The sequence below is a fragment of the Eptatretus burgeri genome, chromosome 5 (assembly GCF_056783735.1).
Source record: "Eptatretus burgeri isolate ZD-2024b chromosome 5, Ebu_testis_v1, whole genome shotgun sequence".
Lineage (NCBI taxonomy): Eukaryota > Metazoa > Chordata > Myxini > Myxiniformes > Myxinidae > Eptatretus > Eptatretus burgeri.
The window spans coordinates 42,582,006-42,597,373 of record NC_140965.1 but is presented as its reverse complement, the minus strand read 5'-3'; the positions used below and the strand labels follow the sequence as shown (position 1 = coordinate 42,597,373).

Genomic DNA, 15,368 nt, shown 5'->3' with positions numbered 1-15,368 from the left:
ATTAAAAGCTAAAATTCAGTTTTTTTATGGCAAAGTTTATTTGAAATAACATGTTCGTCTTAAATGAGCGTGCAACCACACCAGTTTATAAATTATCAGAGACACGTTCGCCTCTGTAGAAATGGCTTCAATCACACATGTGACCACTACTGACCCCAATTTAAAATTGTAAATGGCTTGTCATTGACCATATCAGATGATCCATCTCTCCTTGTGGGATGTTGCAGCATTCTTCACACAGGGCCACTCCCAATTGATCAAGAGACTGTGGGAGAACTTGGTGACCACAAACACGCCTCCCTGGGTGTCCCAATCGTGTTCAATCGATTGAGTCCGGAGATGATGCAGGCCAGTCTCTGTGAGTGATGTTGTGGTCCTGAAGTGCAGCGTTGACTCCATTTGCACAGTTTGGACAGGCGTTGTTGTCCACAAAAATTAACTTGGACCTTGTCGTTAATCCAGAGGGAAGAGAAAAACCACCATGATCTCATTCCTGTATCTTACAATGTTCATAGCACCCGTCAGAATGAAGTCCATATCAATTCTTCAGCCAATTTTAATGCCAGATGATAACCCCAAACATGTCTCATTGCCTCCAAACACACTGATCGCCCCTCCCCCCATTCTCCTGTCACCCTCGTCTGCAGACTGCAACACATCCATTGTTGGAGTCTTGGCAAAACCTAACTCGTTGCTAAAATAAATATGGCACTAACAGTGCATCCTCCATTTGTAATGTTGTGTCACTCATTGCATGCGATGCTGTCGATGTTGCTCTGTTTGAGGGATCTGGAGGAGCAGATTTGTGGCTTCATATCACTGGCATGAAGTCTCTTCCAAACTACCTTTGTTGAAAGTTGATTGCTTTTTGCAGTAGATCATGCTATTGAAAAGCAGTTTCTTCTCGCTTGGGTGAACAGACTCCTTGAGTGACCTGAACAATGATTCTTTGTGAACGATCCAGTATCCAGTATATATTATGTGTATATATATATATATATATATATATATATATATATATGTAATTATATCTCTGTGTGTGTGTGTGTGTGTGTGTGTGTGTGTGTGTGTGTGTGTGTGTGTGTGTGTGTGTGTGTGTGTATACATATATATTTCTTCTTCTTTCGGCTGCTCCCGTTCGGAGTCGCCACAGCAGATCATCCATTATGATCCGCATGCTGATTTAGCACATGTTTTACGCCGGATGCCCATCCTGACGCAACCCTGGTCGCCTCTTACGACACAGGGATAAGAATTGGGTTTCGCCATGATTCCAGGCTGCCCTCCACCCTCTCATAGCATGGCCCAGCACAGAGCGCCCGTCCTCAAGCGATCCTCCAACCCAAGCTTCCGAGTAGCCGGATTACAGGCGCACGCCACTACGCCCGGATATATATATATATATATATAAATAATAAAGGGTGTGTGTGTGTGTGTGTGTGTGTGTGTGTGTGTGTGTGTGTGTGTGTGTGTGTGTGTGTGTCCTCAACTCCAAAACTATAAAACCTAGCAGCTTCAAACTTTGCATGCGCACTAAGAAAACTCCAAGGAAGTGCAAGAGTGAAAATTGTGTGTTTTGGGTTAATTAAAACACCCCTTTTGTAGATAATTAATGGCCTTATTTAATGATATCCTTTATCAGGCGATCCTCGGCCACCTCGCTGTCTGGTGTCCCAAGTAACCTCGCTGAGGTCTGAAGCCACCATGTTTTTTGGAATGCTCAACCTTTCCTTGACTTGAAATAGACTGCAACTTGGAACAAGCTGTTCATCATAGCTACAAATCACTGGATATAATGCAATGCTTACAAACACCGGGAAACGTCAGTGTTCGTTGTTTTATTTCATTTCTGCATATGCGTTCGCCACGAATTATAAAATTTAAGCTCCAGAATCAAACATTCATGTAGTTCTGACTCCAAGAAAAGTGTTAATTTGTCCAATTCAGACAAACATGACATTTTGGGCGTCTCTGGGAGGTGTGGGTTGAATATGACGGTTCAGTGATTGCCAATTGTGTGCCAAGGGAGCCGTTTCATGTTGACCATTTCATTGGAGTGCTTGCTTGAATGCTTAAGCCACTTGGTGAGCACTCTCAAGCAGCTTGGTTGTTCGTTTCAGGAAAAAAGTACACGTGCTTTCAATCTCACATCGATTTGAAGTACGTTTCCACCTTTGTTGGGTCCCACAGTGCCGTGCGGTGGGTGCCTCAGAGGGTGTCATCCATTGAAAATGTGCAAGGATGGTTTTGTGTGATCTCCATTTGTAATCCACCTCTCACTTCGGCATCGACACGTATTAAAAAAAAAACAATGAGGTCCATCTGACGAGGTGTTCACCATGTTTGTTCCTGCTATGAAGGCATGGAGTGAAGATCGACATTTTGTGTTCTCTGGCTTGGCACATTTTTTAATTGAATTTTGCTAATTATCCACTTTAAATCCTCTTTCAAAGAATGCTGTTTCAAGGAAAATCTGTGTCGGTCGTTTTTATTTACTTGATGACTGTGGACATTTACACATGTGTATGTACATAAACTGTATTACCACAATGGCATTTGGCACCGTGTGTGTGTGTTATTGGTTATTGGTCGTTGGTTGATATCTCCATATGCAGGTTTCAGAAAGTGGAATGGAGCCCTCCCAGGTCTCAAAGTATCCACCTCCGTTTGAGAATGTGTGTATGTGTGTGCGCGTTAGGGTTGGTTTCTACATAATATGTGGGTAAAAGTGAAATGGAGCCCTCCGAGGTCTCAAGGTATACGTGTGTGTGGGTGCGCGAGCGTGCGCACGCATGTGTACGTACAAGTTACTGTTGCCTGCTATCTCCAGATGTGGATGGGTTTCAAGCGGTGAAACCGAGATCCACTAGGTGTGTGTGTGTGTGTGTGTGTGTGTGTGTGTGTGTGTGTGTGTGTGTGTGTGTGTGTGTGTGTGTGTGTGTGTGTGTGTGTGTGTGGTTGCTTGGTTTCTTCATATGTGAGTTTCAGAATGTGGAATGGAGTCCTCCCAGGGTGGGCTCAAAGTATCCACCTTCATTTCAGTAAAGAGTCACGATACATGGACCAAGCTGTTAAGGTTTCTGTTTTCAAAGTTTTGTCCCGAGGGCTTCTCTTCAGGATCGTCGCTGAGCCTTGGACGGCTTCCATCTGAAGTTCGTTCGTACTAATATTCCCAGGGATGGTTTTTAATGTCTCTGTGAGTTTCTTTGTCATCATTCCCATCACTCCAACTATCACTGGTACAACTTTGGCATTCTTCAGCTTCCAGGATCTTTTCACTTCATTCATGGGGTCTTGGTATTTGGTCATTTTCTTAATTTCTGCATTCTTTAGTCCAAATTCATTCATATTCGCACCTTACTTAGCCATGCCTTCTTCTCTGTTTTTTGTACCCGAGTAAGATATCTGGTCACAATGCTTTGTTTTCGATGTTCACGCTCGATGGGATCATTAGGTCATACATGAGCGGTACACACACACACACACACACACATATATATATATATATATATATATATATATATATATATATGTATGTATATATATATGTATGTATATATATATATGTATATATATATATATATATATATACATATATACATATATATATATATATATATATATATATATATATATATATATATATATATATATATATATATATATATATATATATATATATATATATATATATATATATATATATATATATATATATATATATATATATATATATATATATATATACATATATATACATATATATATATATATATATATATATATATATATATATATATATATATATATATATATATATATATATATATATATATATATATATATATATATATATATATATATATATATATATATATATATATATATATATATATATATATATATATATATATATATATATATATATATATATATATATATATATATATATATATATATATATATATATATATATATATATATATATATATATATATATATATATATATATATATATATATATATATATATATATATATATATATATATATATATATATATATATATATATATATATATATATATATATATATATATATATATATATATATATATATATATATATATATATATATATACATATATATATATATATATATATACATATATATATATATATACATATATATATATATATACATATATATACATATATATATATATATTATATATAATATATATATATATATTATATATGTATATATATATATATACACACACACACACACACACACACACACACACACACACACACACACACACACACACACACACACACACACACACACACACACACGCAGGGACCTCTTGATTTATGCCACAGTTGCATTCTTGAAGATAGTCATGTAAATGAAAAACGTGTTAATTAAAACTAATTTCCCCATAAGAAATAATGTAATAGGTGGAGGTTCGGGGGAGTGCTGCCTCAATCCTCACTTTTATTGTCCTATTTTTACTATTGCAGTGGTTTATTTTATTTAAACTGTAATGTTTTAGATATAAACAATGAAAATTGTGAAAACACTACCACGAACTGTTGCATTTATTAAATTCTAACTAAAAACAGAAAAATTAAAGAAATGGGATGTTAACACTCCGTTACCTGCTGCTGCTGATGTCTTGTTTCTGGAAGTGTAGAGGGGAAGGGGGGTGGAGGAGTTATAGAGGAGGGGGATCATCTGTGTCAATTGACCTTGGCAAAGATGATGGTGTTGATGATGTTGACGGATGATGAATTGGAGAGGGTATGAGATGTGGTTTAGCTTTTTGACTGCGAGATGTTGAGGGCTCACTGGCATCATCCTTTGGATGTTCTTTCCCTTCCCTTTAAAAAAAGGAAAACAAAGTTGGCTGAGCTGCCTTCATCTGCTTTTCTTTTATCGCAGCTTATTAACTTATCGCAGCTGAGGTCCACTTGGACATTCTAGGCCACTCTTGAGCTGTGTTCCATGGTGGGGTCATCATCGAAGATGGCAAGACCCATATCAATGAGGCAGAAATCCTCCACCATCCTTGTACTAATGAGAGTACGCAGTGGCTCAACCTCTTCACTTTCTGCTTCTGACTCCTCCACCTGGTGTTCCATCTCCAGCATTAGGAGGTAATCATTTCAGGGCTCCACCTGGTACGAGTCCAGCAACTCCTTGACATCACTCTCCTCCACCTCATCAAGGCCGCGACAGTCTTGGCCATTTCGACGATATAACGTCGTGCTTTCGACACATCATTATTCACGCTGAAACCCTTGAAGCCGTGAACAAATTGAGGGCGAAGTTTCCCCCATACGCCATTCATGCAGGAACGGGTGAATTCCTTCCAAGACTTCTCAACATTACATCGAGCATCTCTTATTGTAAAGACCTTCCAGAATTCCTTTACAGTCGTGTGATTATTATCAGTTGATTTCACCAGATTTGCAGTTGTTATTTGGAGATAATACACCTTGAATGTAGCAATCACTCCCTGGCCCATGGGTTGAATTGGAGATGTCGTGTTGGGTGGAAGAAACACAACATTCATGTTTTCGTTAAGGTCCTGGATGGATGTTGGATGAGCTAGGGCATCGTCGAGGAGGATGAGAATTTTAAAACTGAAATTCTCCTTCTCACAATATTCCTTCAACTCGATAGCAAGCTGGGAACTAAAATATTCACCAAATATTTTGCCTGTTATCAAGCCCTTGGCATTTGAATACCAACAGACAGACAAACATTTTTTTTAACATATTCCGTCAGAGCCCTGGGATTTTCTGAATGGTAAACCATTAACAGTTTCAATTTACAATCACCTTCAGCGTTACCTCCCAAAATCAGCGTGAAGCGATTTTTCGCTGCTTTAAACCCAGGTGCGCTCTTCTCATCATGATACATGCACGTCCTACGTGGCATCCTTTTCCAAAACAGACCAGTCTCATCAATGTTTAAAATTTGTTTTGGAGAATATCCACCTCCCTCGACAATGGCTTCGAGAAACGCAGGAAACTTCTCAGCGGCATCGTTGTTGGCAGCAACAGCCGCTTTGTACCTCTCAAAATCTTTCCAGTCCCACATACAATTTTATTATGATCGCTATTCACGTACGCACATACATACATACATACATACATACTTTTTGAAACCCACATATTATGTAGAAACCAACCAGCGACACGTACACGCGCGCACACATACACACACACACACACACACACACACACACACACACACACACACACACACACACACACACACACACACACACACACTCTCTCAAATGGAGGTGGATACTTTGAGACCTGGGAGGGCTCCATTCCACTTTACTGTTTTCAAAGTTTTGTGCCGAGGGTTCTCTTCAGGATCATCGCCGAACCCTGGACGGCTTCTATCTGTAGTTTGGTCATTTTTATGTTGTGATAGTTGTAACGCTTCCGGAAGTTCGAAAACCACCCAAAACTAGCATTACATGGCTTCACTTCACCTTCATATCAGCTGTAGGATCACCTCTTTCAAACCATCCTAAAACATCCATTTTTACTTCAACAGTGATGGTCTTCCTCTGTCTTTTGCTCACACTACCAACCTTGCCATAAAACGGACGCTTTCCAATCATGATTTACAAAGGCTACACTTATTACAGGACCACAAATCACGTGCAAAATTGTAAACACTTCAACAAACGCACGGAGCTGAGGCGGAGGGTTTCTGGAAACTAACTGAAGGAGGGGAAATCGGGAAAATGAGGACGAGGGAGGCACTCTAGCTAGCCGGCATTGGCTGTTATGACGAATACATTTTAGTGCTGTTCAGTGTGAAAATTAAATCACAGCATTACTCTCGCACTCGATTCGCGTAATTCCAAATGCTCGTGAACGTAAAGTAAAAAGTGTGTAAATGACAGGTGCGCTATTCCAAAAACGCGCAAACAGAACTCCCGTAAATGGCGAGCTGACTGTATGTACATACATATATATATATATATATATATATATATATATATATATATATATATATATATATATATATATATATATATATATATATATATATATATATATATATCCTGGACAACAAAAAGGAGTAGCCATGGGAACCAAAATGGTACCTTTGTATGTTTGTCTTTTCGTTGGTTTCATTGAGGAAAAGATGATCAATAGTTATAAGGGTCACAAACCTATTCTTTATAAACGTTATATTGACGATTACGTTGGGGGTGATAACCTCTTCTCGAAGTGAATTAGAAGATTTCTTATATCATGTGAACAATTTCCATCCTTCGCTTAAATATGCCTCGGTTATTTCGGACACCAGTGTCAATTTATTGGATACTGGAAGGGGTATCCGGCGAAAATTAGCTTTCACCCTTTAAAAGTTGTGCAAATAAATTATTGAAATATGAGCTGCTTTTTAGGTCATCTCTTCAAGCATGACCTAATAATATGGGCATCGATGTCCTTCGATCCGTCCGTCCGTCCGTTCACAATGAAGTTGAAGCGGGAGATCTGGTCATTAGTGATCCTGATAGAGGTCGATGAGACGTACACGATGGTATGACTTTCAAGGTCACCGAAGGTCAAGATCAAGGTCACGATGCCTTTGAAGTTGCGAAAATGACGATTTTCAAATTCTATCTCCTCCGCCATTTCTCAAGCGATCTTGAATTTGATTGTGGCATATGAATCCATGGGACAATATCTAAATTTGGTCGGGCCGGATTTTCGATATTCGCTTTTGTTTTCGTGTCACGTGACTTCAAAGATGGCAAAAAATGCGAAAATGACGATTTTCAAAATCTATCTCCTCCTACATTTCTCAAGCGATCTTGAATTTGATTGTGGCATATGAATGTATGGGACAATATCTAAATTTGGTGAAATTCTGTTGGTTTTTTTTTCGAAATGGATTTTCGAATTTCGCTTTCGTTTTCACGTCACGTGACTTCAAAGTTTGCAAAAACTGCCCTACCTTCAGGAGGCTATATATTCTCTACTGGGCATGGTAGAAGTTAGTGAATGGTGTCATTGCATAGCAGCTGACGTTGTCTTTCATGTCCATTCAAAAGAATACCGATATCTTCGAATACGTACACATCACATGACTGAATTTTGCGAAAACTGCTTCATGTAGTTGCAAAATGACGATTTTCAAAATCTATCTCCTCCTACATTTCTTAAGTTATCTTGAATTTGATTGTGGCATATGAATCTTTGGGACAATATCTAGATTTTGGTCAGGCCGGATTTTCGATATTCGCTTTCGTTTTCGCGTCACGTGACTTCAAAGTTGGCCAAAAATCCCTCCTGACCCGAGAACACTACACCCTAGTAACAGGAACTCATGCTTGTAAAGGTCGTTCTCATGCTTGGTATTCGTTAACTCTCGGTTTGTGACTCCTATTATATAATCTGCCTGCCTGCCCGCCCGCGGCCCGCCTGCCTGCCCATAGCATAGCTTTTTAGGTACCCCCACTCATAGCCGAATGTCCCCACCAAATCGGCAAATCGCAATAGGCCTAGGTCATAGAAGCTATCAGAATCGAAAAATATCGGATGGCATATCGTTATGTGTTTAATATATGTCAAAGTGCTGGAAAACAATAGAGAGATCTCCATTGTTTTCCAGCACTTTGATATACGCCATCCTTCTTTTGACACGAATATTGATCGGCAGCCGACATGACGGGACAGGTGTCCAGCCATATCAAGTTTTTACGGTGTTGTTGTGTTTTTGATATTTCCGGTGTTTAGCACTGCTTCGTCAAATAATCGCCATGTGCGATTGCGATATTTCCGGTTTCCTTCCGCGTTTATCTTATGTCGTACACATATAAACATTATTCCTGCATATAGTACACAGTCATCTTAGTTGTCTTAGTCATTGGTTGGTCCAGTGGAGTCCACTGGAATATTCTGAACTGAACGAACAGAACTGTGGATAGTAAGAGTGAGTAGTGTGGTGTCGTCAGTGTTGTTGTTGCACTTTTTATAAGAGATTGAAAAACAAAAAGGCTAGGCCTACGTATCTACCCATCAAATCCACCGACTGACTGGTTTGTGTCGTAGTTGTCTGTCTGCCATTTGCTACTGTACCTACCTACTCTACTACATAGAGTGATAGTGATTATACCACCTACTTCTACGGACTCTTGGCCATCTACCTACTGGACATTATTTGACGGACTCGTTGCCATTAGTGCAGAGGGGAGTATAGTATATAAATTTGGTGATTGGTGTCCAGTAGACAGCTACAGCTGTGTGTAAGTCAGGAAATACACCCTATTCGGCTCTCGTTCGGAACACCGCAACACTTTTGTATTTTAACAGCGAGAAGGCTAGCTTCTCGCAGAGATGACCGTCACTCCCGCACGGGTGTATTTTTTTGTATCCTTTTCTCACCTGTGTTGCAAGTTGAGCGAAATGTGATGTCTAATCAGAAAATCTGTTTGATCGGGTGATATATTTCTGTTATATAGGAATAAAATGAAGGGGAAAAAATGTTTTCTGAATCGAATCGATATGAGAAATGGGATTAATGAGACGCACCATCATTACGAGTTAGGAAGGAGATGGAGGAAGAGTTTTTGTTTTAATGTAAATTGAAACCAGCCCATCTATCCGCACCTTATTCTACAATATCATACTGTTTGCAGATTGGGCTTGAATAGTGGTATCCCCTATAGGACAATTGGTGACAGCCAGACACACGCAGGCAGCGACGGACGGATTCAGGGACGGATGCAAGGACGCCGAGACCGAGCTCCTTATTATTATATTATTAGTACAGATGAGCATTTCCTTTACAGTAGAAGGTTTAAGCACGGATGTCTATTACAAGCCATCACATTTCCATACATACGGTACTTGATGTACCACACATACCGTACCCATACATACGGTACTTGTCTCATCCCTCATGCAGAAATTCTATACGATACTCTCAATTTCTGCGAATGAAATGCATTTGTAGTAACAATGATGATTTTCACGTGCGAGCTCTGGAAATGAGTGATCTTATTTTATTTTTTCAGAAGAAGGGATTACCCGATAAGACTAGAAAGATTATGTATGTATGTATTTATGTATGTATGTATATATGTATATATTTATATACATACATATATACGTATATATTTATATACATATATATATATATATATTATATATATATATATATATATATATATATATATATATATATATATATATATATATATATATATATATATATATATATATATATATAGAAATGTACACAAGAGTAGTCCCAAAACTTCAAAGGTAGTTTAAGCACTAATTTGGCCAATCTTCAAAGAGTGGTATTACTTGGTCTGGTATCATGAGGAGTATGCTCTAAAGCCTGTTATAGAGCCTCCAATCCCTCATTTATAGGGATATTGGTATCTCGCAAAGATATGTCCATGGTGAAAAGAAGATGTATGTATTCTCCTTCCTGAAAATGGGAATTGTTAAAAACACAAATTGCATCAGTAGTATCCTTCACACAAGTCGGTAACAAACTGACAAGAGGTGCCAGAATCCCATCGAGGTACTTGCTGATATGCTCTGTGGGACAGTTTCAGGTAGGCACAATGGGTCGACCGGGTTATCAGGTTCATGAATTTTGGGAAGTAGATAAAATTTTGCGCATTGGGGATTGTCTTGAACGAGGTTGGCAGCATTGAGAGGCAAGACTCCACTTGTGATTGAATTTTTCACCGTTTTGGAGAGGATGCGATGTTGTTCCAAGGTGGGGTCCGATTCAACTTGTACATAGAACTCCCCATCTAAAAGTCAGTGAATTGCTTCCTGCCAATATAGGTCAGTTCTCCACACAACAACCACACCTCGCTTGTCAGCAGGCACCTCCCTTGTCATCACCCACAGTAATCTAAGCACTTGTAGAGAAGCTCGTACCTATGTTACTACAGTACAAAGATATTAGGTTGTAGTGGAGATGAGATTTTGATCTGGAATCAGAGATTCCTGAGCTATAAGCATTGATCAGTGCATCAAATATGGCAATCCATATTTAAGTACATTATTCAATGTTGGTTTGTGTATTACCTCCACCACCAAATGTGGATGGAGGTTCTGTTTTCACCCCTATCTGTCTGTCTATTTGTGAACAGGATAGCTCATAAAGTTGGAGACTGATTAGAACAAAATCTTGAGAGCTTGGGTATGTGACAATTACGAAATTATTACATTTTGGTGAACATCCGGATCCGATAATTCTTTAAGTGATTTTTCACCATCGAGAGATAGGGCCAAAATATAGCAGGATATCTGAAAAAGTTGACAGATTTGAACGATATGTGGTGGACAGCTTGGGTATGTGACACAGACGAAATGCTGAAATTTTGGTGAAGCTCTGTATCTGAGAATGTTTTCGTGATTCTTCTTCATTGATAGGGTTACAACGATATACAGCACGATATCTGAAAAAGTTTTGGACGAATCTTGGTGGATGAGTTGGTTAGGTGAGAAGAACAAGCAGGTTAAATTTTAATTCAGGTCCGAGTCCAGATCCGGCCTATCAATGGGGATACAAAATGTAAACTAATCAGCCTGGCAGAAGTATGCACTCTACCGAGTGGACGTTCTAATTTTCTATTTATATCTTTGTCCAATGAGTGATTAATGTACAAGAATATCTCCTGGAGTCTTGGGCACACTACAGAGTGAGATAAGTTGATTTTAAAATTTAATTCGTTTCTTTTACGACATAATCATTATTTTATACATTGAATCATGAAGCTAAATGCATGGATACAAATGATATCATCACTACCAAAATGGTATTTGGTGTGGATGCTCACTGAATTTACAGGATTTGACTACAGTTTAGTTTTGGTGTAAAATTTGCTTTAACACTCTCACTGATGAATTGGAGCAAAATAGAGAGAAAGAAGCTTCATTTAATTTGCTCGGAATTACCATCGTTTGGTCCTTGTTCAAAGCGGATGCTGTTTCCACGGCCACTACTGCACAGGCCCTCATAATCTTCTCAGACAACGTGCTTATGGGAGGAGGTAAAAGGGCAAATTAATTTACAATTAAGCGCAGGTCATGTGACTTTCATTCCGGCGCGAGAACACAATCAATTAACGAGCCTTTGTTTTCTTAGTGAAAGATGAACGACCTATCTGTCCTTCGAACCCATACCGTTTCACACCTGCATACGAAGCACGTTGCATTGTATCGATTGCATTCTAAGCAGATAATGCTGAAGTAGAGCTATCAAGTTTAAAATGCCGAATGTTTATGCATTCTGTAGTTGCTCTAATTAAACCATTAAAGTGAGGATAGAAGTGGAATGTCAAAAGACATCGCAACTTCTGCTGTATATTTTATCAGATCATAGAAACTCTGCATCTGCAGGAATACCTACCCCATATTTGATCAAAAATAATGTTATTAAGTCGATAAAATCAGTCAAGCTACCAGTTTCATGGATATTAAACATGCAACACCAGAAAAAGTAGAGAACTACAAATAGTGGTGGCCTACTTTTGAAGATGTTGGACTAGCATCTCTGAGGTTGAGGGCACCATTTCATCTGAAGGCAGCAATTTCCAATTTTTGGAGCAATTCAAGCTTCTGGAAGCCAAGATAGTTCCAACAAAATTATTGCATTAATTATATCAGTGAAGACCTAAGTGGCTGATTATAATCAGCTTGCTTCCCCTGTCCACATCCACACTAAACAGTTTGTTGCCAGTCCACACTTCGACAATTAATCTTTCTATCCTCAAGGCAAATTGGAATGGGGGTCGTACAATGTTACACATGAAATTGCAGTGCTGGGCCTGGTTGCGAGAAGCTCATTCAAGCACTATCCTGTGGATAAATCACCTGTCCGGCAGATAAAATTTATCCACTGGTTAGGTTCCGTTGCTCAAAGCCTGGATAACTTTATCCGCTGGATATATTCGTAATTTTTCCAGATAACTTTAGCCAACCTCCTCTAGCCCAGATATTCCTTATCCGTGGCTAGTGACACATGGGCATGTTTGTCCAGTTAAAAATGGCAGACGGTCCAGCTTTGTTTGACGTCTGTTGGACAAACGTTTGAAGGGTATTCCACAAACGTGTTGATCCAATTTGTGAATATTCGGAGCATGAGTTCTGCAATCGATATTGGTTTAGTAAGGCAAGTTTTATCTTCATTCTTCATTTCATAAGTGACAGTTTGATGCGTGCTACAAAAGGGCGACAGGCGAAAACATCGGGTTTTTGAATACTGGGATGGCATCCAGCGCCCTACCTATGCTATGCCCATGTGTGCCTGAGGACCGTACAGGTTAAGCCCGAGTGCCCAAATGCTAGAGTGCTTGTGATTTATGTTCTGGCTGGGCTTGCCCCTTAAATTTCTAGAGAACAGCACAGCACGAGGGCACTTGGGATGGCTGTGGGGGTTATTCGGGCATTGTGGGTTGACTATCACATTGAATGTGTTCCAAAAACCCAGAGAGCTAAGCTGGTAGGTACAACCATGACAGGCAGGTTGAGGGATAGGAAACAGACAAAGTATAGTCAGAAAATCATCTATGGCAGCGGGTAGATGAGGCATGAATTAGCGACTGCTAATATACTTGCAGAACGGTATGAAGTGCACTTCGCCTTAGGGGGGAGACCGGTTCAAGCGAACACCGCGATCTACAATAGGACTGGCAACCACTGTAGATTATTTCTGCCATCGAGAGGCAAAATGCCCGAGTTCGCTCGATCAGATGACAAAATGGAACTGTGCAATCTCGCCGGTCGCCAGTGATCCAACTTTTCATTTCTGTAAGTTTTCTTGCCACGGGTGCATTTCTACAACTTGTCAGGGATTCCTTCGGAATTATCAAGTCCTCGACCAGCCATGTGGTTCATAGAGTGGCTGCAGCCCTGTCATAAAGAGCGATAGACTTTGTTAAATGGTGGCACCCTGAGGAGCGGACCAAGAGATAGTTGTCTCTGACAATGTTGACGGCAGCTGTGATCGACAACCCTGCCTTCCTCTTCACATCATTTGTTAGTGTGTTTGAAAATTTACTCCTCTTGACCTTAATATTATCTTCTGCCGCCCGATTTAGCGTATCCCGTTCAGTTGTTGTAAAATTTGCCTTCTTCTTTCTCATTTGACTGTCTTCACCCGCCGTGACTGTTTTGCAAGCCAACACGACAGTGGGATACCATATTTCAATCAGAACTATAACCACGCCTTTTCCAGCCTTTTTCCAGTGGATAACTATCCTACTATTATCCAGCCTTTAACCAACTGTGGATTACACATTGGATAGTTATCCTTCAGAAAAGAAATTTAACCACAGGATATCTCTTTTACAGTGGTTAAGTTATCCGAGCATCCAGCAATTGGGCACTGGCCAAAATTACCTTGACAATTGAAATATACAAAGGCATTAAAAATATAATGACACCAGAGGTTTTGAAGTAAGGACAACATGACAATAACAGCAGTTACTCCAGATATATATATATATATATATATATATATATATATATATATATATATATATATATATATATATATATGTAGAAGTTATTTGTCCAAAAAGTTAAAATAATTTTCTTGAAGGTCTGTTTCTTGAGTAACTCATAGATTAGAATTGTACTGTACCTATTCCCCCTCCCACCCTAACAGGAGGTTTGGCACCAAATGTTCTGCATGCCAGCAGGGCATTCCACCCTCCCAGGTGGTGCGGCGTGCGCAAGATTTTGTTTACCACCTGCCATGCTTCGCGTGCATTGTGTGCCAAAGACAGCTCTCAACGGGAGATGAGTTTTATCTCTTGGAGGATGGACGTCTCGTATGCAAAGAAGACTATGAGGATGCAAAGCGCAGAGGTAAGACTCCTTGTGCAATGGCATTCTCAATGGGATTATGTCTTTCCATCTATTTTTGTGACTACAGCAACTTGAGCATTTAAATTTCAAAGTGGAGAATAGGACAAGCCATTTGGAAGAAGACTTGTCAATGAGCTCTCCAGTCTGCCTTTGATCCACGATGGTGTCATACTTGACTAAAAGCAGCCATTCTGTTGCAATGCCAGCAGGTGGTGCTGCATCTCTAAAGCCAGCTTTCCCATCTGCTATTAGCTTATGCACATGAAATATATCCCACATTTTCTTTTGAAAACAGTTGGCATTGTGTTCTGGTATCTTGGTCAAATTTCCAGCCACTGGTGAGCTTTACTATTTGCATTACCAACAGAAGATGGGATGTGGATATGGCACAGTCATGATATGATTGCCTATATCTATCCCATTGCGATACGTGGTCAAAATAATTTGCTCAGAGTGATTGAGTTATGAGCAAGGAATAATG

At 39.3% G+C, this 15,368-nt stretch overlaps 1 protein-coding gene across 2 annotated transcripts in view; it reads left to right on the top strand.

The window, feature by feature from the left end:
* Positions 1–15,368, top strand: part of LOC147026320 (LIM/homeobox protein Lhx3-like) — a 165,597-nt gene that overhangs the window by 102,097 nt on the left and 48,132 nt on the right. For both annotated transcript variants that reach the window (XM_085881619.1, XM_085881620.1), the window contains exon 3: positions 14,685–14,887. In XM_085881619.1, coding sequence (XP_085737745.1) covers positions 14,685–14,887 — 203 coding nt within the window. The remainder of the gene's footprint in view (positions 1–14,684; positions 14,888–15,368) is intronic.